This window comes from Crocodylus siamensis, chromosome 4 (genome assembly GCF_052110815.1).
Source record: "Crocodylus siamensis isolate JL-2025a chromosome 4, ASM5211081v1, whole genome shotgun sequence".
Lineage (NCBI taxonomy): Eukaryota > Metazoa > Chordata > Crocodylia > Crocodylidae > Crocodylus > Crocodylus siamensis.
Window position 1 is genome coordinate 65759637 of NC_143398.1, and position 22029 is coordinate 65781665.

General features: G+C 42.9%; 1 protein-coding gene across 9 annotated transcripts in view; it reads right to left on the reverse strand.

Annotated features, from left to right (window-relative positions):
- Nucleotides 1–22029, reverse strand: part of GRIP1 (glutamate receptor interacting protein 1) — a 592924-nt gene that overhangs the window by 68859 nt on the left and 502036 nt on the right. For 5 of the 9 annotated variants that reach the window (XM_090042472.1, XM_090042476.1, XM_090042468.1 and 2 more), the window contains exons 8-11: nt 8666–8813; nt 6857–7026; nt 4017–4172; nt 3179–3334 (exon numbers count right to left, since the gene is read on the reverse strand). In XM_090042472.1, the coding sequence (XP_089898598.1) occupies nt 3179–3334; nt 4017–4172; nt 6857–7026; nt 8666–8813 (630 nt within the window). The remainder of the gene's footprint in view (nt 1–3178; nt 3335–4016; nt 4173–6856; nt 7027–8665; nt 8814–22029) is intronic. The other 4 variants (XM_090042469.1, XM_090042471.1, XM_090042474.1 and 1 more) reach the window with 2 other exon arrangements.

The following is a 22029-nucleotide window of genomic DNA, read 5'->3' on the forward strand; positions in this document are numbered from 1 at the left end:
TAGGGCAACCCTGACTGGCCAACACAGACTGCCCGAGGTCAGCTTGTATTTCCCTGCAGCACAACGTGGGGATTGTGAGGAGCACGAGTATCTTACTGTCTCCCTGAGAGAAGCAGGGAGCGGAGGTGCTGGAAGATCAAGTTCTCTTCTGAGAGAAGCCACAGTATGTACAGATATTCACTCTCCCAAGAGAAATTCTCCCAGGAGTGATTTAACACTGGCTGTTCCCAGGTTATTTTTCTCCTGGCATGGCCATTTTTACTCTAAGAAAAAAAGCCTGAACAACCGCACACATGGTTTCTCCTGGGAAAGCAGCAACTCTTCCAGGAGAAACTGAATATCTGTACAAGGCCTAAGAGTACAGCTACCTAAAAAGATCTGCACTCCTAAAGGACACGTAAAGAAAAAAATTCCCCTCAGTTTCACCTGGGGCTCTTCCCCACAAAAGTCAAAGCTGATTTACCTTGGCAAGAAACTGCCATTTTGGGGGGCAATAGTAAGTGTTTGCTTAAAGGTGATGACATGTGCTGTGGTGGAAGTCCACAGTTTTTACTCCCTAGATAAACTTGTCTGTTAGAGAAAACAGTAAAAGTTTATCTTTGTCCAGCAGTTCCAAAACCACTGACCCTGAGCTTGGATAACTTGATACTCAAGGGGCGTGTCTGCATGTAATGCTACATTGATGTAGCTTGTTGCTATGGTGACGTAGCATTGGTGGGCACAAACCATGACGCCGACACTGCATTGCCACAGTGATGAGCTATGCCGCCATAGCTCATGCCTATGGCAATGTAGCATCCAAAAATAAGCATGTGCCACCAGGACTGTGCACTACTAATGTACAGTCAGGGGCATGTAGAGATGCACCTAAGGTTGCCTCCACCACTATGTTTCTATGATTTCATCAGAGTGCTAGTTGGGCCAATCCTATGTTTGTGTAGAGCTCTATTTAAGTCAATGACAAATGTATTTTTTTTGTGAAACAAGGTTTCTATTTTTTTCTGCAAATACAATCATATATTAAAAAGGGAAGTATATAAAAACACAAAACTTAGCAATAATGTTATTGTTCTAACTGAAACTCACAAATGCATTAGCCAATACTAAATGTCATTATTATAGTCTTGAAATTCCATGCAACTTTGCAAAGTCTGCTTCCTTAGACTTTTCCTGAAAGAAATGGGGGGTAGATGGGTCAGCTAGGCAAGCTCCTGGGAAAGACTTTATTCTGATGAGGTTGGATGATTTTCTTTTCTGCATATTTATTCCAGAGTCTACATTTTTGTAATGAGTCTTGTAATTCTTTTGGTTTTTGGTTTTTGGTTTTAGATACAGTCTTATAAACTAAAAAATGAAAAAAATAAATTAAACTTACCAACTTGAGGACTTGGGGGATGTGTAAGCACCACAAGGTGAATTATATACCTATCCACCTTATTTTTTTTAATTTTAGCCACGGCAAGAGCATCCAGGTAATTCTATCCTGACAGTTTTAAAACACAGGAATTTTGGAAGCTGTTCTATCATGACTTGTGTCCCTGAGATACTTTTTATCAAAGGGGAAAAAAAAAGAGCTAATCGTGTTCTGATAACTGACACGATGGGAAGAGATTAAAGAATCCTAGCCAGTGTGTGTCTTGCCTATTGGAAACATGCCCTCCCCTCCTGAGTTATGTTTGTCATTGACCAATGGGGTCACATATGATGCCTTTTACAATTCTGTGAATAGCAATAAACAAAATCCTGGAATCAAGAGTTATCTATTGATTTTAAAAGCATTGAGTTACATGCCAAAGGAGTCCCATACTATTACTGATATGTACATGTAGGTTTTCTGTAGTTCATTCAAGTGTGAAGCTATTTATTGGGCTAACTGGAAAAAAGGAATTTTATTTTACAAAACAAATAATGATTTCAGCATTTGGCATTTCTCTTGTTGGGATGAAATTAAGACCTTCTTAAACGACTGTCATGAAAAATGAGAGTGAGAGATCGAGTGTGTTCCCGACCACACCCAGACTACTCAATAGCTCAGTAACAGAGAGAGACCCAGGTCTAAATCCCTGCAGGAGATTTCAGGGCAAACACTTGAACCAAAATTCTCCCATATCACAAGTAAATGTCCTAAACTCTAGGTCACATAGTCTTTTCTCTGCCCTGGTGTATACTTAAAATTCCATACAAAGTGAAACAACCCCAAGAGAAAAAAACTGAGAACGCTTCACCCCAGAACAAGTAAAAGTTCAGGTGTTTGGACACCTGCATGGGGCATGGGAAACCCTTGCGTAAGTCTCCATTCCAAATCATGGAGAGCAGGGACTTAAACCTGTCTCTCTCATATCTTTGGTGAAAGCTGTGATTTCCAAGCTAATGGCTAATCTGGTTTTGCACAATCTGTCTCTCCCCCTCAAGAAAATAAATACATTTCTGAACCAGACATTGATAAAAAAAAAATAAAACCCATAATAAAAACTGTAGCTGTGAAGATCAAATAGGTGCACGACTTAACCAATGCAAACATCCAATATAGTAAACTATACTGTTACTTTTACAGAAAATTATCTTCATCAAAACTTCAACTTTGGAACTGTATTACTGCAATCTGATAAAACAGTCCTCACTATTATCTTCTACTTCCCACAATCCACCAAAACATGCATATGTCTTTAAATGTATGTTCTATAGTTAGACTAGCTATGATGCTGTGGTAACGAGAGTGGAAAGCTGAATTTACCAAGAGTCTATTTTTGAATGTTTAACTAGGAATTCTATTCCCAAGGGAAAATGGGGAGAAGGAAAAGGCAAAAAAGAATTTTAATATCACTTTCATTACTGGAACTGCAAACCCATCCAGTATTTGTTGAGGCAAAGTATATGACAATAATATTATTACATAGTACATATAGGTAACAATATATCCATTATTAATATAGCAATGTATACATGGTATATATACACCTATATAGGTGTTATTCAAGCTAGATGTATTCAACTCATGCTACTCTTGGCTATAGTGCACTACGTACACTGTTGTCTCCTGTTTCCCAGGTCTAACACAGAAACAATGGTCCTTCTCTGATCACTTCTCTTTACTATAGTTACTTTATGCCTGAGCTCTGATTTTGTTTCCCCACCCCCTATTTCTCATACATTTCAAATACATGCTGTTATCACCTACACGAGCTTTTGAAGTCCTTTTTTTTCATTCTCCGCCTCATCATTGTTCCGCGTGGGCTGGTGGAGTAGAGGCTGCGAGGTAAGGTCCCCATGTTCAGGGAACTCAGGCTGTATGCACTCATGGAGGTAGGAGAGAAGGATGAAGACACCAAAGCTGCTGTAAGAAATGGAATACTTGGCACATCGTACTCTATCTCAGGGACTAGCGTAGTACATGCCTGTAACTCACTAATGAATCAGACAAGGTGTATGGCACACAAAAATGATTTGTGTGTATTTAGTAACAAAAAACATCTCTCAAACTTAGTGAGTGACCCTAGATAAAATCACAACCAGAATTTCAATGCCCTGTGAGATATGAAAGTACCTAGAGAATAGCAGACACACTATAGATACAAACATAAAATTAAATAGTTTCTCTCTTACTTTAAGCAAAGTACATAAAATAAGTATACACAACCATGAAGCAATGTAAATCAATGTGCCTGGACACATTGACTCCAGTCATGCCTTCTTGCTAGGTGATTTCTGATATCAATTTTGCAGGCCATTCTTTGTATTCAAAGCTCATGACCTAGTCATATTGCTGAAAAATTGGGTACCTGAAAATCTTAAAGCTTTTCTCCATCTACAAAGGCTGCTGATTGCAGAGACAAAAAAGAGGCCTGAGATGTCAGAAAGACCTTGGCAGGGCATGCTATGAAAAAAAGTAACAGCATAAAACTGAAAGATTTTAGTGCCTGAAATGAAAAAAGTTTGAGAGGGAGAGGAGGGAAAAAAGGAGGAGGAGGAGGACGAAGGAAAGAAAAATGTCAGGAGGAAAACGTGTGGAACATTACGAAGGCCTTTTTGAGGAGGAGTTTTCTGGCATTTCAAGGCTGGCATCCTGCAATGGTCAGGGTGGTAGGTGTTATAATGGTGATAGGTGAGGAGGCTGCTGTGGTTGCTGGCACTGGAATCCCACGCAAGTTGCCTGTTGCTCCTTTGAACCTTCACTGCCCGCATGAAGGGATGACAGGAAATCAGAAAACAAAAAGGACCAGAGAAGAGGGAGAGGTAACTGAATTGCATAAATAAAAAGCAACAAAAATGAAAGCACTTTGAAAGATAAATAAATAAACAAACATATAAATAAATAAGCAAACAAGCAAGCAGGCTCTGTCCCTTCACTGGCAGTCAGGGATGCAAACTTTTCTTCATCTCAGAAATAATACTTCTGATGGCTTTTTTTTTAAAAAAAGAGAGAGTAGTCTTTCTCATCTCCCTCTGACCTTACCAGCTTTGATTAAAACTTTCTTTAGAAAAATACTTAAGAAAACATTATCAAGATATATAATAGAGGATCACTAATTAAGGCTTTGCAAGTCTCCACCTGCATTAGTTGTACTCGTATATATTAAAAAAGGAACCATAAATCACTGTTCCCACAACAAAGTGATTTACACGTCAGTCATCTCAATTTATTGCTTTGACATTTTCATTTTGCCAGCATCCATCACTGGCATTATATTGTCCTGGGGAATAAACTACTTCTCTCAGCCATCAGCAAAAAAATCCTATCTTAGGGTCTGATTAATCAAATCACAGCAAAAATCCAATGTCACTATTTATTGTTGTGCAGTGAAATTCTCAGAGGAATTATTTCTTCCTAGATAGAAGTTAAGGCCATGTTTGAGTTCTTCTCATAAGAATGAGTCTGGGATGCTTCTTAATGAGGCAGGGTGGCCAACATTTGTATTAAAGGGGGATGTAAGAAGGATGTGTTGGCCAACAGGCCAAAAGCTCAGTACAGCAGATTAAAGATACCTCATTTTTAGAATAGAGATGAACTACTCTGCACAAAGTGGCCTGTACACTCTGAACAAGATGGAATACTGCAGGATAGGACCTGTATTTCCCGCTGGCTGCACTGTTGTATTAACCAACCAGGGCAGGGATTTGGCTGTATTGTCAAACACTATTACATTCAGTACATGAACTCTGCTATGGCCAGAAAAAAAGTTATAATTTTTCTCGACTTTTTGTTACAGAACTGCTAATCTTATAACTGGCTAAGACATAAAAGCTTTGGTGTATTAAGTAGGGTTTGCCCACATAGTGGGAAGTGCTGCTACTCAAAGGGTAGATGAGGCAATGGAAAAGGAAAGGAACATATTTGACTTGGAAAATTAAATTAAAATGTGTTTTTCCAACAATATTGTATAAGCCATGTGAGGTTAACTTGTACTGAAATTAGGACATTCAGTTCCAGAGTCAGGCTAGAACCATTTAGCTTCCCTTCACAGTACAATAGCCTGATGCCTGAACAGCTCACTGATCTACATCTAATAGAAGTAACCTCAAAGTGCTTTATGAAAAAAACAAATATAGCAAGGAGGATGACATGACCAAGAAAATCCCAGAAACACTCGTAACAACCTGAGCAAGGCAATATGTTTTAATGAATCAGATTTAACACAAATCGAATTAAATTGATTCTTCTTTTGATGCCCTACCCAGACTGTGTGATTTCTGAGCTTTAACTGTGGTATAAAAATTAACATCTGATAAGGATAATATGGGCAGTGGATTTTCCTTATTTTAGGCTGCTATGAGCCCTAATGAATTAAAAAGGCTGTTTCCAGCAAGAAATTATCTGGCAGCCTTTGATTTCTCCCTCTCTCTCTGGTTGTACTGTGGGTAGGTATAATAATTCCTTATGAGGTTGAATGTTACTAGTAATATAAATTAAGTTTGCTAGGACTGCAGAAAGACAGCCTAGATTCTATGAGACTTCTGTAAAAAATGTATAATATATGGCTTTGGTAAATTCATTAATAATTTGAGCTATTCCATCTTAGAGCATTTTACCGCTCTACTAAAATTTACGGAGCAGCAGAAGACAAAGAAGTGAGTTTGGCTAACTTGTATAAAACTTTTCGTTTTTAATTTGGTCTCCTTGTAATGAATACATTTTCTCTATTTTATTCTGGGATCAGAAATTTATTTTTATTAGATGTGAAAAAGGAGGACTTTTCCTTAAACCCTGGCATAACATTTGTAATATCAAGAAGCAGTAAACTAGAAAATGGCAGGGATTTTGAGGACACTGTACATAAACAAAAACTACTGTTGATAAGCATCTAAAATGAGTAGTGAAGTAACCTAAGTACCTTTGAGAAATATAGCAGGCAAGGATAACTTTATCAATAAGGGAAATTCAATTTTTGTTTTCTTTTGGGTATTTTTGAGTGCTTGGAAAAGAAGTGTCAAGAACTTATCTGAGCTCACAGAAAGTAGCTGAATCTACAGTCATTCAGAACACCTTTCCAAGTGAATATGCTGCCAAAAACTGGTAATGGTAGGTTTTTTTTCTGAATTCACTAAATTTATAAATACCTAGCTTGATTTTTTTTCATCTGCCTACAAAAGTATAAACCCCAAGTCTCTTTATGTTTTTAAATGAGAAGTAGTTACCCCCTCATCTTTAAGGCTCTTTGAGGGTAATCTGTGGTAAAATAAAACAAAACAAAACACAGCGCACAGTTTGCAGAAGAAATTTTCAGGAACACAATCTGGGCAACTGGAAAATAATAGTATGTACATAATTGGTTTGACATTCATTTTCTAGGAATGGTAGATGACGTGAAAAAGATTAAGTAAGATTAGAGGCGGAACCCAGGACTACACATCCCCTTACCATGTTCTGGCCCTTTTAGTGCCAGTCGAGTTTGATGGTGAGGAAGAATCTCAAGTTTGACATTATCTGCTGCATTAGCCAAGAACTGTGTTGCTTCTGCCAATGTACAGTACTCCATGCTGGTGCCATCGATGGACAGAATATGGTCTCCTACATGCAATGCACCACATCTGTGGAAATAGAGAAAAACTCAGCATGATGAAGTATGCTCCTTATTGGGAATATAAGTTTTACTGCCTTCAAACTGTTCATGACAACTATGAGTTTTTTGGTTTTTTTAAGAGAAGAATTTGTATATCCATAGGAACTGTCACTGTTTAAACTTTAAGTCTATTAGTACAAATCTTGAATACAAGTCAGTAAATGCAGTATATGCCAAGACACCACTCACAGAACTGGAATGGGGTAGCTGACTATTAATATATGTGTGAATGGCAGCAGAATAAAATGACAAGAGCTTAAAGAGATTTAGCTAACTTGCTCATATTCCTCACACAAGCACCCAGTTCATCATTTTTTGAGTTATTCATATTCAAACATGTATTAGTACAAAAGCTGTAAATGAGGATGAAATTATGCAGTAGTCAAACAAATAATGAAACCAGGGCTAGCATGGTGACTCGAGGAGTGGGGTGCGGGGGCGGGGAGGTTAGGGGCTAGCTGCTAAATCTTGCTGCACTCAAGAGACTGGCTACTGGATGAGTTGAGAAATGCAAACACAGCAGTCAGCATCCCGACGTACCAGTCAAGTGGACAGCTCCTTTAATTGGTTACCCCCTGTGGAATGGGAAAAAAACAGAGGGAGAAAATTAAAGCATCCTGCACCACTGAACTGGAGAGCGCCCCTGGATCAATGGCCGTCACTCTCAAAGGCTCTACTGTAGGGTAAAGCCCACAGCACAGCTGTAGACTCACTGCTACAAGTGGGTGCCACCAACAGCACCATTGCTAGAGAGAAATTACAAGGAAGGATGACTGGGGACATGCAGGAGAAATCTGCTGCTGAAACAGCATTTAGGGAATTTTTTTTTTAAAGATCCAACAGCTTCCATATAGAGATTAGAGTCTCTGGGGGAAAACAGCCAACAATTTTTTCTCCAATGTAAATATAATCTTATCTCCATATGGTGGATTTTTTCAAATGAAGCTGAAAAGGTGATTTGCCCCATCTAATACTGCAAAATAAGGAAGCCAGTCCTTCTAATACCTCAGTGGTATTCTAAAATATTAATAGGAAAGAAATCCAGGTATGTGGAGTTCCATTTCACTGTGCCATGAGAATGAATGATGCATCCTAAAAGAACACTTCAAGGTTGCAAGCCTCAAAACTTACTTACTTTGACAGCTGTTCCACACTGTGGGATTGACTTTAAGAATTCCAGCAAGATATTTATTTTTACTGTTAATCACAGCTGGAGCATTACATTTAAAACAGCTAAGCAAACCTCTACATTTTTTGCATGTCACAGCATATACAAACAGTCTTGAGACATGCCAGAGAACAGTGTTTCATTTATGGCATGACCTATAGTGCATTGAGGTTGGGTTGTTTTTCTGTAATTAAGGGAGGTGGGAATGAGCAAAAGTAAATGGTGTCATGAAATCCCTAAAACAGGAAACTGTCTGCCAAGAAGGGTTAATTTTAAGCTTTAATTGCCTTTAGAGCAACTTTCTTAGGCAAACTTATCTAAAATATCAAGGAAAGTTTTATTTTTAAACAAACAATCAAAACAAAACAAACAAAAAACCAAAAATAAAGATAAACATGGATGCATGAACCTGCAGTGCAGGCTGTCCCGTAGCACTCACCTGTCTGCGATACTTGCAGATTTGATTTTGTCTATGACAATGACCTGTTTGTTGCAGCACATCGAGGTAGTTAATGCAACCCCAAGAGCAGTGCCAGGAGTTTTGGCAACTTCAACTAGCAATGGCCCAGATGCTGTTGCTACTGAATCTGTTAAAATTAGACAAAAAAACCCTTCAGTATTATACCAATTCATATTCTTTCCACATAAAATCTGCACAGATGCTATTATTTCTTTAGACAGCAAATGAGTTCCAGAAGGAGCCATATGTAGGTTTATGGAATCAGTGGGTATGCCTATGTTTTGGATGTGGAATGAAAGAAAGCAAGTGTAGCTGTGTAAATGTGATTGTTGTGGGTGTTCAGAAGCTTGTGCTGGGCAAAGCTATTGCTGAGAATGCAGCATGCATGCAAGGTGCACATCTGAGGTGCACTAGCAACATGGCTCAATGAGCACGCAAAGTCAAAATTCAGCTGGGACACAGATTAATTAGTTCTGAAGGACTAATGCTGAGAAAAATGTGAAATGCTCCTGTATCTGAGTGGGAACAGCACATCTGTATGAAGTGAATAGATTAAAAGTGCATAAATGTGAACGCCAGTTCCACCTTTTGTGGAGAAGGGGAGGGCCTTAACCAGCAGCTGAAGTAGCAAAATAAAGATGGTAAAGGAAAATCGGATGGAGAGAGGAACTATTAGGGACCCTGCAGGGAGAGAGGTTAGAAAGTACAGTTGTGCAGAAAAGGGAGAACAGAAAGGGAGTGTGACAACTAGAAATACTAAGATAAATATATTCAAAGAAAAGAAATGCATAGGGAGCCACTCTGGGGTATACATATAATAAATACCCTGTACGTGACATAGGGGAAGAACTGTCCCACATTTGAAAGACAGTAACTCAACTCAAATAGCAGGTAGAAAGCACTAAACAAAGCAGAAAGAAAGATTGGCAAAGAGTTCTTATTGGTGACTCATTCTTATTAGCGTTGAATTGCTAATTAAGCCCAAGACAGAAGCTTGTTAGTCAGAACAAGGGGGAAAATAGGCTGCTTTTTAAGTATCAAAACAACATGTGACCATAGGGTGAAAACTAAACTACTAGGGAATTCCTGACAATCATTATTTATGAATCAGCAAATGAGGTAAGTGGCAGGAAATTGGATTATGTGAAGGTGCATTTCAAAGCTATAACAAGAACAGGGAACTAGGACAGAAGGAGTGGTCTTAACCTTCGTCTCACAACATCAAGTCAGTGAAGAAAGTAGAAAACTAGAGTAAAATCAATGGAAGTTCCACTGTGCAGGAGGGGCCATGGCTCACAGAGCAAGGGGAAGGCAACTGAATCTTTAGATATGACTGCCCTTCACACAAGTAACTGGGACTGAAATGAGTGGAGCTCATTATGTGGGCTTTAAAATAAGTGTGGAAAAGGAAGCAATGGGATGTTCTATTTAATTTTATATGATTTACAACATATAATGCACAGAATATGATGGAAGTTGGAATTATGCCAGAGAAGAGGAAGAATGTGAAATGGAGTACAGTACTGCTGTACCAAAGTATCAAGAGTGGGTAAAATGAACATGGATAACCATAGAACCCAAAATATTAAGGTTGTAGACTAGTGCGCACATAGGTGTGGTGTGCTTATAAGGAGAATATGCAGAGATACAAGACATATAGAAAAGAAAGGAAGCAAAGGGAAGTAAAAGGTGCTAGGTGGATAATCAGCATTACACCTAATTATTCCTCAACAAGCCCCTGGGAAATGCTTCAGTATTATTTTGATTATAGATAGAGAACTGGGAGAGAAGAACATTTTCAGAGGCACTCACCAATATGGAGCCTCAAGCTGCTGCCCAGGTGAGTCTTGGAGGGGTGGAGGGGGGAGAGGAGGGGATTTTGTACAGGTGTTGAATATCCAAAGCCACTACCGAAATCAGTGGAAATAAAGGACACTTAGTTCCTTTGCAAACCAGACCAAAAGGGCCCCAAGTCAAACTCCCAAAAATGTAAGCACCAAAATGCAGTAACATAATCAGGGAAGGATGGGGGAAAGGGAAAGTAAGGGAGACAAGTGGGGCAGAAGCCCTGGCACTGCTTTTGGGGAGATAGCAGGGTACAAAAATAGTCACCACTGCACTTGGTGGCTGTCATGCCCCTGTCCAGGGCATAGAGCTGTCCTCTTTTGCCTCCAAAAGCATACTTTTGAAAATTCTGTTTTGTGTGACTAGCTGAAAGTCAAACAAAACATTCCCCGTAGAAGTGGAACTGGAGTTTAGGCCCACTCCTGTGCTCATGGCACATTTTTTTCTTTGTTGCTTTTCTTCCCACTGATTTTTGGAGCTACAAAAATGCTTTTTGAGCATCAGTATCTCATAACACTATGTGCAGAACCAAGCAATTTTCATAAGAAATACTGTTGTGAAAGCTGCACCAAAAGAAGTGCTGCAAGTAATGAACTTCCACTGAGCACTGGGCCATCTAACAAGTCCTTTCCATAATGAATAGTTCCCCCTCAACAGCAGAGGGGAGAACAAGACGTTAATAATATCTGATGAGACTGAGTCAGTTTTTCAAGATACGGCCCCAGTGCTTGCAAAGTTACTTGTTAAAGGCAAGATTAGCTTATGCCTTGGCATTATTTCCCAGATGTCTGTTAAGATGCACTGGGAAGGCAAACTAAGGCAGACAAGGTGAATAAATAAGATAACAACATTAGAGAAAGCAGAAGAGACGAAATGGAGTGTGTCTAACTGAGAAAAATAAGCACAAGAAAGAAAAATCAGAAAGTGATAATCAAGTGCATATCCCCTGACAGAGAAGGATTAGTTTATCATGCAGAAGTAAAGTAGGGATATGAAAAATGAATCATATAGATATAAATTATTCATGTGTAAAGATGTTCCAGTCATTAAGATATTTACACCATGACTGAAGCACTTACACACTATGTTGATTTATTGGCTATGTAATTACATAAGATACACTGATGAATGTTTGCATGAAAAACACTCTAGTTTTTTTTATTTGTTAATCAGTTTTCCCACTTTCGAGCAGTGCATCTCAATCAGTACACAAGGCTTGATTAAAACCTCCCAGAGGCAGTCAAATTACTTTCTGCATGCTAATAACAACCTTGCTTGGTTAATGTTTCTTCAGTTAAATAGCAGGCCACCTTTTCATTTGTCAACTTCGCGTCGCAAGCAAAAGGACTCTTGTTCTTGATATACTGCTCCAATAAGAACAGGCAAACAGGCTTACATAAAATAACTCACACTCATCCCAAAATAAAAGCATAGCAAACAAGTCTGAAAGTAGAAACAGGAAGTCCAGTCCTCATAAATACCTTCAGGCTTCATCTGGCCAGAGCTGAAACAGCATGAGAACAGCATCCCTTCACAAATTCCAACCCCTGCTCCTAGTTGCATGCGCTCCACAGCTTTTGACTGCTGTACATGGAAGGGAAGGGGAGGCAGCTAGGAGCTCTGTCTTTTTTCAGTAATACAGTATAAACTCATGAATCTGGAGCAGCAGCCCCATGAGGAGCCACGGCTTGGGGTGGTGGATGGCAGTGGCAGCTGCCCCCTCCGGTGCTCTGGGACTGGCCACTGCTACTCCCCAATCTAGCGTAGTTTTAAAAAGTTCTGGATTTTTAAGTGTTCCAGATATTTGATATCCAGATTGACGAGGTTATACTGTAATTTAATTTAAAGGATAGGCGCAGCATCCACTGAAACATGCACAATACTCTTTTGTCTGATACTTGGGTACCTCATTGTATTTCTATTGTTAGTATGTTTAGTGTAGTAAATAGCTACCACAGAGTCTCCCAGAAAGTGTAGTCTTCCCACAAGTTCCATATCCCATTCACCTTAGAGACAAATGCTTGCTCTGGCTTTTCAGCTGTTGTTATGGTGCATGGTTCTTTAACCAAAACCAGTAAAAATGCTTTGAGCTATATTCCTAAAGTGTGATCAGAGCAAAATTAGTTGCTGAAACCAAGGCTCAGTGTTTGCCTCTTGCCTAATATGTCTAATTCTAAGGGGGAGGGGGGAACCCCTAAAACAATGTATCAAATTGTATCAGTTGTGAGCTTCATTAGTCAACATATGCTAAGTTCTAAGAAACCCTTGGGAGGAAAAGCAGTTGGCATTTACATAAACATAATCATGATTTTCAGCACCACCATCCACATTAAAGACTGGATGTGCACTTCAAAAAGCAAAACAAAAAACCCCCATAGCTGCTGCACTTAAATCTGAGTGGAAGCATAAAGGAGCTAGTAATGAAAGAGCATAGGCGATGAGAAGAAGGGAAATTCCTCTTACTTCATTTTAGGCTTAGTTTTGTGGAGACATTTGCTGTGGCTAATTCACTATCATCAGCATCCCACTACCAACCCACTGCCCAAAAGACCACTTTCCTTACAAAAGTTTTCCTAGGGAGGGTGAATATTTCCTAGCTTGTTTCACTGTACTATTTACAGATTAGAATCCAGTGGAAATTTATTACTTTTGATCTATCTTCATACTCCACTGCAAAGTGAATGGTTCCTAACAGCTGTAAGAGCACACTAAGATGCGCTCTTCACTCCAAAGCTGCAAATCCATATATACCGTATATGGCAACTGATCCTCAGAATAACTCTTATTACCTTACACAAAAGAAAGGGCAATTTGTCTGTTTTTTGCTACTTACGTGTGAAAACAACAGCTTCTCAAGCCTCACACTAATGTAAGCTTTAGCCTGAAAAAGAGGAGGGATCGTATTTGTTCCCAGCTCAGTTTCTGAACCTGCCAGGAACTGTTTTGCATCTCAGTCACCACTAAGAGAGAGAAGCAGCAGTATTAACATACTCAGGGGGGGAAAAAAAGGAACAGGAGCTCACATCTTACTCTACTTTCGCAGCTGTGACTGTTCCAAAGCCAAGTGCCTTGTCAATACATAACAACTCTAACTTTAGTTGCATAGTAATTTTTCTAGGTATTGCAAATCTCCTTTGAACGCAAGGGAATTATATTGCAGAAAATTTACACAATGAATGGTGGAGCTGGAGGAGGCAATTTCAGCCCTCCATCTTACACCATTGCTCTCCTGAATGTTGATGAAAGTGAAAAACCAGGACACTGGATGGGCGTGTCACAGAGAAGCATTTGGTGGGGATAAGGGAGGTTGTTGAGGAACTAGAAAGAAAAAGATATATTCATTTGCCTTTCCCTTCCTCTTTCAGAATGAAATTTGAGACATTGTGCAGTAAAGAGCAGCCTGGGCAAAAAAAAAAGATTTTCTCTTTGTGATTCTCCTCCTGCTGCCTTCAGCTATATGCTGCAGGGACCCCTGCCAGTAGTCATTCACCCACAGCAGGACACCCAGTTGTAGTGCAGACTCAAGGATACGAGACAGGTTTCTTCAGAGCCTGCCAAGACTGTGGAATGAACTCCAGATAAACTTCATGAACTAAGACCCAGCACAAACTAAGAACCACCACAATCATACGAACTTCTGCTCCAAGTTCAGAGCATATTTTTGATCTTACCTTCTTTAACAAATATATGGGGGGGGTGTATGTGAGTGCATGCGTGAGTGCACATGCGTGCGTACATGCATGCATGTGTAATTATGCAAAAATTACTGCTGTACACGCACTTCTCCCCATGAGTAGAAGCTAACAGAACAAACACATAGCAAATGTTAGTACATTGCTTGGCTCGCTGCTGGAAAGGCTCTCAGATACAGGCAACCCTCAACACGGTTTTGCTTGCCACAGTTTCTTTATAACGCTCATTTAAAATACCTACCTAGTTTCGCTCAGCGTTGAGCGCGTTTTGCTATAACGCTCAGTGCGGGCATGGGAAGAAGCAATGCTGGCAGGGGCGGTGCCGGCAAGGGAAGTGGTGAGTGGCAGCCAGCAGGAGCCCAGGGAGAGGTGGTAGGAGCCCGGGTTCCGCTCGGGCATGTGGTGCTGGAGCAGGCGGAGAGGAGCAATAATAGTGAGAAGGCGAGGGTGGGGTCCATGAGCTTGGAGCCCAAGCTGGCAGGGCCCAGGAGTGCAGGGTCTGCTCCAGCATGGGGTGCTGGAGCGGCCAGCGGGTGGGGAGGAGCAGCAGCAGCAGAAAGAAGGGATGGCTGGAGGGCCAGCAGGGCAACAGGAACGCAGGGCCCAAGGCCAGGGCTGGAAGGAATGCAGGGCCTGAGCCAGTGCAAGCTGAGCCCACAGAGCTCCCTCACTCCTGAACCTGCAGCAATCTGGTGGTGGTGGCTTGTCCCTGTGCTGGGTGCCCTGGAGGGAGCACCGCCCTGGGCAAAGCGAGGCATGGGCAGGTGGGTGGTCCCACTGCTTACCCCACACCAGAGCCCCGACTTAGGCCCTACGGGCTGGGTGGGGCAGCTTGGGCCATGCACAGGTGCACTGGTGGCTGCTGGGTGTGGGCCGTCAGGGGCCATAGCAGCGGGGGAACAATGAGGCTGGGAGGAGCTGATGCCTTCCCTGGCAGAGCCCACGTGATGCCTTGTCAGGAGTGGCCTGGCCAGGGCTGGCAGGAGTGCAGGGCCTGGGCCAGCAGGGCCCAGGGTAGGGCTGCAGGAGCACAGGGTCTGGGTTGGTGGGTGGTGTGGAACCAATTATCTTTATTTACATTAAATCCTATGGGGAAATGGGTTCCGCTTAACACTTTCACTTAGCACTCAGTTTTTCTGGAACCAATTAGGAGCACTAAGCAGGAGCTGCCTGTACTACAGTGATGAGCACAGTATGTCAAAACCAGCTTATAAGGTATAAGGTCTAGAGAAGTTCCAATCCTCTGGACTAGGGACAGACATTACACATAAACTGGTTTAAGTGATCAGAAACTGGTTTAAACTTGTAACAGAACAGATGTTCAGTATGCATAAACCAGTTTGAAAATGGCTGAAACTGATTTGAGATAAACCTGGTTGAATGTAGTATCAGATTTAACTGATTTGGCTCAAACTGATTTATGCAATGTCTGTCCCAGATCATTCACTGGTTTAAGATAAACCAGACTCCCCCAGCATGCTCTCTGGCTGGGCAGGGCTCTCTGCTCCACAGCAAGGCTGGCCCCTCCCCTCTGCTCCCTGGCCGGAGCTCTGGCAGAGGCTGCATGTACAGAAGGGTCTGCCTGGCTCCCCCCTGTGCTACCTCCCCTCACTGCTTGCTGGACATGCAGGGATCCCCCATCCCACAGCACAGACCCTAGCCCTATGGATCCTAAGCATGTGGTATGCTAGCTAATGACAAGAGGTGTCTGTGTGTGCTTGTCTCCCATTTCACTGGGACAGGCAGACAGAAAGTGACCACTTAGGGGTAATCAACAGGTCAGCTGTCAGAAAAAGCTGTTTAAGAAGAGTTTGAATTAATGGAGAGAGGTTATTGTTTAGCTGATAAGGTGATAAACACCATTATCATCTCCCTGATGGCTCACTTGCTTGTCATCTTGCTGCAGACAGTATAAAGAAGCAGGTAGAAGGATATTGAAAAGCTCTGTATCATCAACAGATGCATACACTGCATACAGTCCCTTGCCTCAGAGTCCTAGCAAGGGGCTGGCAACACTCCCCCCCCCACCTTGAGCAGCCAGCAGGGAAAAGCCTGGGATGATGCAGGCAGACATACCTAATCAGAGATCCTGCCTGGGTCTGGCCATCTCCCCTCAGCTCAGTGCTGTGGAATGGAGGGAGAGCTGCTCTAATGCCCCCGCCCCCCACCCAGCCTGAGCCACTGCAGGCATGTGCCTGAATTTCCTCAATTCAGAAAGAATGTCTGTCCAGTTACAAACCGGTTCAGCCTAGCTAGGTTAGACTGACCTGCAAAGATTGAATCAATTCAGGCTCAGGCTTTTTGGATGTCTGTCCCTAGCCCGGAAGCAAAAGCTGGTTCAGTCCCCTGCATTACATTGATTTCATAACATAGCACGTACAGAGTAACTGGAAGCTGGGGAATGATTAATGTAGCTTAGCTTCATCAAACTTCTCAAAGCCAACACACAAAAAGAATTACTGTCCCTTTTTTTTTTCACTCATCAGAGAGCTGAGGCAGAGAGATATTAAGGACAATACTGTAGAAATGATCAGTAATTTATTTTGGGTGTTCCTTGGGCCAATTTTCAGAAACATTGAGCACCACTGAATGCCAAGAGAACTGCAGCATGAATATCAGGGACGAGATATCCCAAGTTCAGCATTCAAAACCGGTAGCCACTTTTGAAAATTTTAACATAAATACCCTGTTCAAAGTTGCAGGAAGATTGAGGCAGAGCTGGTAACAGAACCCAGTCCTCCTTTCTTAAAGACCTGTGCTTTAAGTAGCAAGACTATTCACAAAGATCACTTCAGAGTCTTACACAATTTTTTTCACTGACAATGGGAGCAACACAACAGCACTAGGGATTCCAGATCTATTTTTCTTCATTAACCCTCAACACTACAATGATAAGCACGGTATACCAAAATAAGCATAGGACAGAAGAAAATAGGTATAAGGACTAGAGCAGATCCAGTCCTCTGAAGGCAACATAGTCGTTACTGTCAGACAGTATCTTTTGCTGCACATAACATGTCTTGCTGTCTTTCATGTTTTGTTTGCTTAACAGCCATTTTTTAACAACTGTCACCTACACAGGGAAAACTTGTGATGGCCTTCAGACACCCACTCTACTTCCTTCCAGCAACAATACAGAAAAGCTAATTGTGTCTGAGTTTTCTCATGGAGTAAAGGAGTGAACATGCTAGAATTACTGTCTCGCTTGTCATGTGGACACCCATAACTATCTTCTTACCATGGCACAACCCCTAGTTCCCCCAACTCTCCTTTCCAGGACTTCCCTAATCAGTCTCTATTAGTTCAGTGTTTTTCCCAAGATCACTTGCATAAAAGGTCACTGGTCAGAGAAGTTTTAAGGGGCTGCTAGGGCTGCACTGATAGAGATTTTTAGGAATGATACCAATAGCTGATATTTAAGGAGGCATATTTGCTGATACTGATCTGATTTCTGATACAGCTGCCTCCAACTGGTAAGTCTGGTGTGATAAGAGGGGAGGAGGGAGGGAAGGGGCATGGGGGGAAGTGAATCAATGCTCCCCATGGTGAGGGAGGGGGCAGGGGCAGGGAGAGGTGCTGCCCTGGCAAGGTGGGGGAGACAGAGCAGTGGCTCATGGGGAGGCGGCTCCTGCCACTGCTCAGAGGGCATGGGGGGGAGGGATGTGACCCAGGATCCGTGTGGGGTGGAGTAGGCTGCAGCCAGGGCTGTGTGGGGCTCTTCTTGCCAGAGGCTGAGCTTGGAGTGGGCACTGGTAGTACTGGGAGGATGCTGCATCCACCACAAATTTTGCTGCTGCTCCACTCCCAGTGCCACTGCCGCCAGCCACCTGGCACAGCCCTGGCTCAACACTCTGTCTGTACTCACATGCCAGGGAGAGACGGGGCTGTACCAGGCAGCTGGCAGCAGCACTGGGAGCAGAGTGGCAGTGAAATTTGGGGTGGATGCAGCATCCTTCCAGCACTGCCAGTGCCCATGCCGAGCACAGCCCCTGCTGAAAAGAGCTCCATGCAGCCCCGGCTGCAGCCCACCCCACCCTACCCCATGCAGATCCGGGGGGCACACATCCCCCCCATGCCCTCCTATGGTGCAAGCAATAGCGGGAGCCACCTCCCCCGCACGAGCTGTGGCTCTGTCCCCCCTAACCTGGGCAGTGCCTGCCCCTGCAGCCTCCCTCACCACAGGGGGGCATTGAACTGCCCCCCCACACCCCTTCCCTCCCCCCTCCCCTTCAACAACACAAGACTTACCAACTGGAGGCATCTCTCCATGCTGCTGGCTATGCTCCTTGCTGCCTGAGTGCTGCACTGCAGCTGCGCGCAGCACAGGCATTTATTAGCCAAATTATCATCTCCTTTGGACTGATATACAATACAGCCAGTTTTCTTTATATCGGTATTGATCCATTATTGGACTGATGTATCAGTGCACCTCTACTAACTTCCAGTGTAAAGCCACCAGTTAGCAGTGGAAGGGAAGCAGTTTCTGGGATAGGGAAGCTTTCCTCTGCTATTCTGTTCTACCAGTCCATTGCCCCCGTTTTGCACCCTGAGGCAACCTGAGCAGGGTGTAGGACCTGGGGCAAATCAGCCTGTGCAAGGCCCTGCCCCCAGACACAAGGAAACCAGTGGTAGATTCAGCAGTGGGGGGGGAGGAGGTGCCAAGCAGCTGGAGGCACTGGATTCAGTGGCAGGGGGGTGGGGGGTATGCTGAGTGGCCAGACATGAAGTCGACAGGAGCTCAGCGTTGCTGCGGCCGCTCTGCCCAGCTCAGCGGGGCCCAGAACAGTTGCCCCGAAATCGTTACACCCATGCAGGCTCATCAGAGAGGATAATGGGGATGCTCTTGACAATTATTTTCCTTGATTACACTCTGATACCAGTAAGAGGTCCTGTGGGGAGAGGCATTTTGAGTGCTGATGTTCTATACCAAAAGCACCAACGCATCTGAGACCTACATTTTCCACTACTAGCATCTGATCCTCCTGTGTCTCTCTCACCTCTTTCTCTATGCTGCAGTCCCATTTCCCTTAACTGTAGTGGCATTTTCATTCATTCAGATTTTATGGCAAGCAGATGATTAACCCAGACCTCTGTCTCCCAGATAGGCTGATGGTTTCTTAATATCAATACTAATTTTCAGAGGGGTTACTTATTGGTTTAAACGTCTTCTATGCACTTCAAGGATGGCTTGTCCTCAACCTCCTTATTTGCAGGAAAGGATTAGTATTAGACTATTATGGATCTATTTAAAGAAAATGGGATTGGGTTGGTGGTTCAGTGATGTAGGGGGAGGTAGAAGCAGCAACAAGGAAAGCCCAAAGATTGGAGAGAAATATCTGCATTATTTAAAGGCAGAGGAACAATATTAGAGATGCCCTACAGCCGGCTATGACCATTAGCAATCACAGAGGAGTAACATTATTTTATTCTTCCTATTCCTGTGTCTGTAAAGGTCATGAGTATGCCACACATACAGTACTAGCATCTGTGTTCATTTTTACTAATACCACATAATGTTTGAACCCTAGCTTTGTTCACGCTTCATTAAGAAGAATAACCTTTTTCAATTCTAGATCTTGTGGGAAAATTAGAAACATTGTCAAGAAGCAAACCCTGATAATGGAGGCTGAAACGCCCAAATCGTTGACAGTGTTTATAATTTTCCCTTGATAGCTGAAATAAAGGAAATATTAATATGCTTAACGAAGTGTGAGAATTTACCAAAAACATGTTTTGGAATGGAGTAAGCTTGTGTTATACAATGCAAGCAACATTTGTGAGGGGAAGCTGGGAATGTTGTTTAATAATAAAACAGCTATTTAAAAATTAAATAGCATTCGTGTTCGAAAGGTCAGTGGAAACCTCAGAAGTCCAACATAAAACCTACCATGAAATAATATTTCATAGTGATCTTTTGATCTTGGAATGTTCCATAACAACTGAAAAATAACTAATGGCCACTTTAACTGTTCCCAGATTGGCCAAGCATAGGAAATGGAATTCTAGTGCAGAATACAGGCTTTATCACAAATATGTGCACAGACAGCTAGAATGGATCCCTGGCTAGATGGGTCTGGTAATCCAGAAACACAGCTCATACCACTCTGAATTAGAGGTGCCTATTTAAAAAGAGAAAAGCACGGACAACTTCATGAAGGTGCCATGAACGAAGGTTTGGGGAATGAAAGAGGTGCTAGGGAGATCAGGAAAGAGATTAACCCATGATGTCAGAGGCTAAGTACAGACAGCCAAAAAGCCCAAGGCTGAATTGATTCAGACTTTGCAGGTTACTAAGCTGCAGAGACTGAACCAATAAGCAAATGAACAGAAATCACTTTTGATTCAGGAAATGCAGCACATGTGTGCAGTGGCACAAGCCAGAAGCAGGGAGGGGAAGTGCTACAGCACACCTGCCAGCCACTTCCAAAGAGAAGAGAGACCTCCAAGACTTTTCCCTTCTCCCTGCTGGAGCAGAGGGGTATGGGCAGGCCCCAGCCCATGCTCTGCCTGGGTGGAGGACAGGAGCTGGAGGGAAAGGTAGTAGTGCTGGAGGGAAAGGTAGTAGTATTGAATTCATAAAAGCTTGAACAAGAATAGTTCTTTTTCTGAAAAACTATAAATGAAAAGAACTATAAATGCAGCTTGGACTGTGTGCTCACTTATTCTTCCGGTTTCCCCCAAGGTCTCTGGGATTTGCAGTTCAGACCCACAGCAGCAGGACTCTGCAGGGTTGCTCATCACATCTTCTTCCTGCTTCCAGATGCCTCTGGGATTTGTAGTCCACAGTAATAGGCAGTTAAGTTTTGGCAGAGCAGGGCATCTCTGTACTCAGGGGAAGGAGAGTTTAACTCCCCCCCACCCCCGGCCCCAGCCCCCAGCTGGAATTTGCCTGGGGCAGGGGCAGCGAGCCAGCCATTGAGGCTAGTCCTCACTGCTCCAGCTAGGGAGCAGAGGGGCAGAACCAACCCTGCTCTCTCGAGCTGACAGCCCAGCTCAGCCCAGGGCTATAAAGCCTTCTACAATGCTAGAGGACTGTAATTTAACTTAAACCAGGAGGTTTCATAAACCAGTTTGACCCAAATCAGTTAAGTCTGATACTACATTCAACCAGGCTTATCTTAAACCAGTTTCAGCCATTTTGAAACTGGTTTACGTGCACTGAGCTTTTATTCTGTTAGGCTAGGGAGAGACATTACACATAAACCGGTTTAAGTGATGAGAAACTGGTTTAAACCTGTAACAGAACAGATGTTCAGTTTACATAAACTAGTTTGAAAATGGCTGAAACCTGGTTGAATTTAGTATCAGACTTAACTGATTTGGCTCAATCTGGTTTATGCAATGTCTGTCCCAGACCCCTTGTTGGTTTAAGTTAAATCAGACTCTCCCAGCATCCCGGTATGCATTCTGGGCTGGGCAGAGCTCTCTGCTCCACAGCAGAGCTGGCCCCTCCCCTCCTCCCTGGCTGAAGCTTTGGCAGAGACAGCAGGTGTCTGCCTGGCTTCTGCCCCACCCTCCCCTTAAGCAGGAATTCCACCATCCCCTCTGCCTTATACAGACACACAGAATTAGCTAGAAGACCACATGCTGGCTACGGTTCATGCTGTAGCAGATGGGACCAAGGCAAATTACAGGTAGCTGGTAATGTCCCTCTGTTGTTTTCTTAATGGGGTGATAAACACTGAGTTATGGGTGATAAACACTGTGTTATCAATCCCCTGCTGGGCTGGTCAGGAGAGGGGGGGGAACCTCTCCCTAATCAGAGCAGCCTGCCAGGGCCTGGCCATGCCCCTCTCAGCTTAGTAC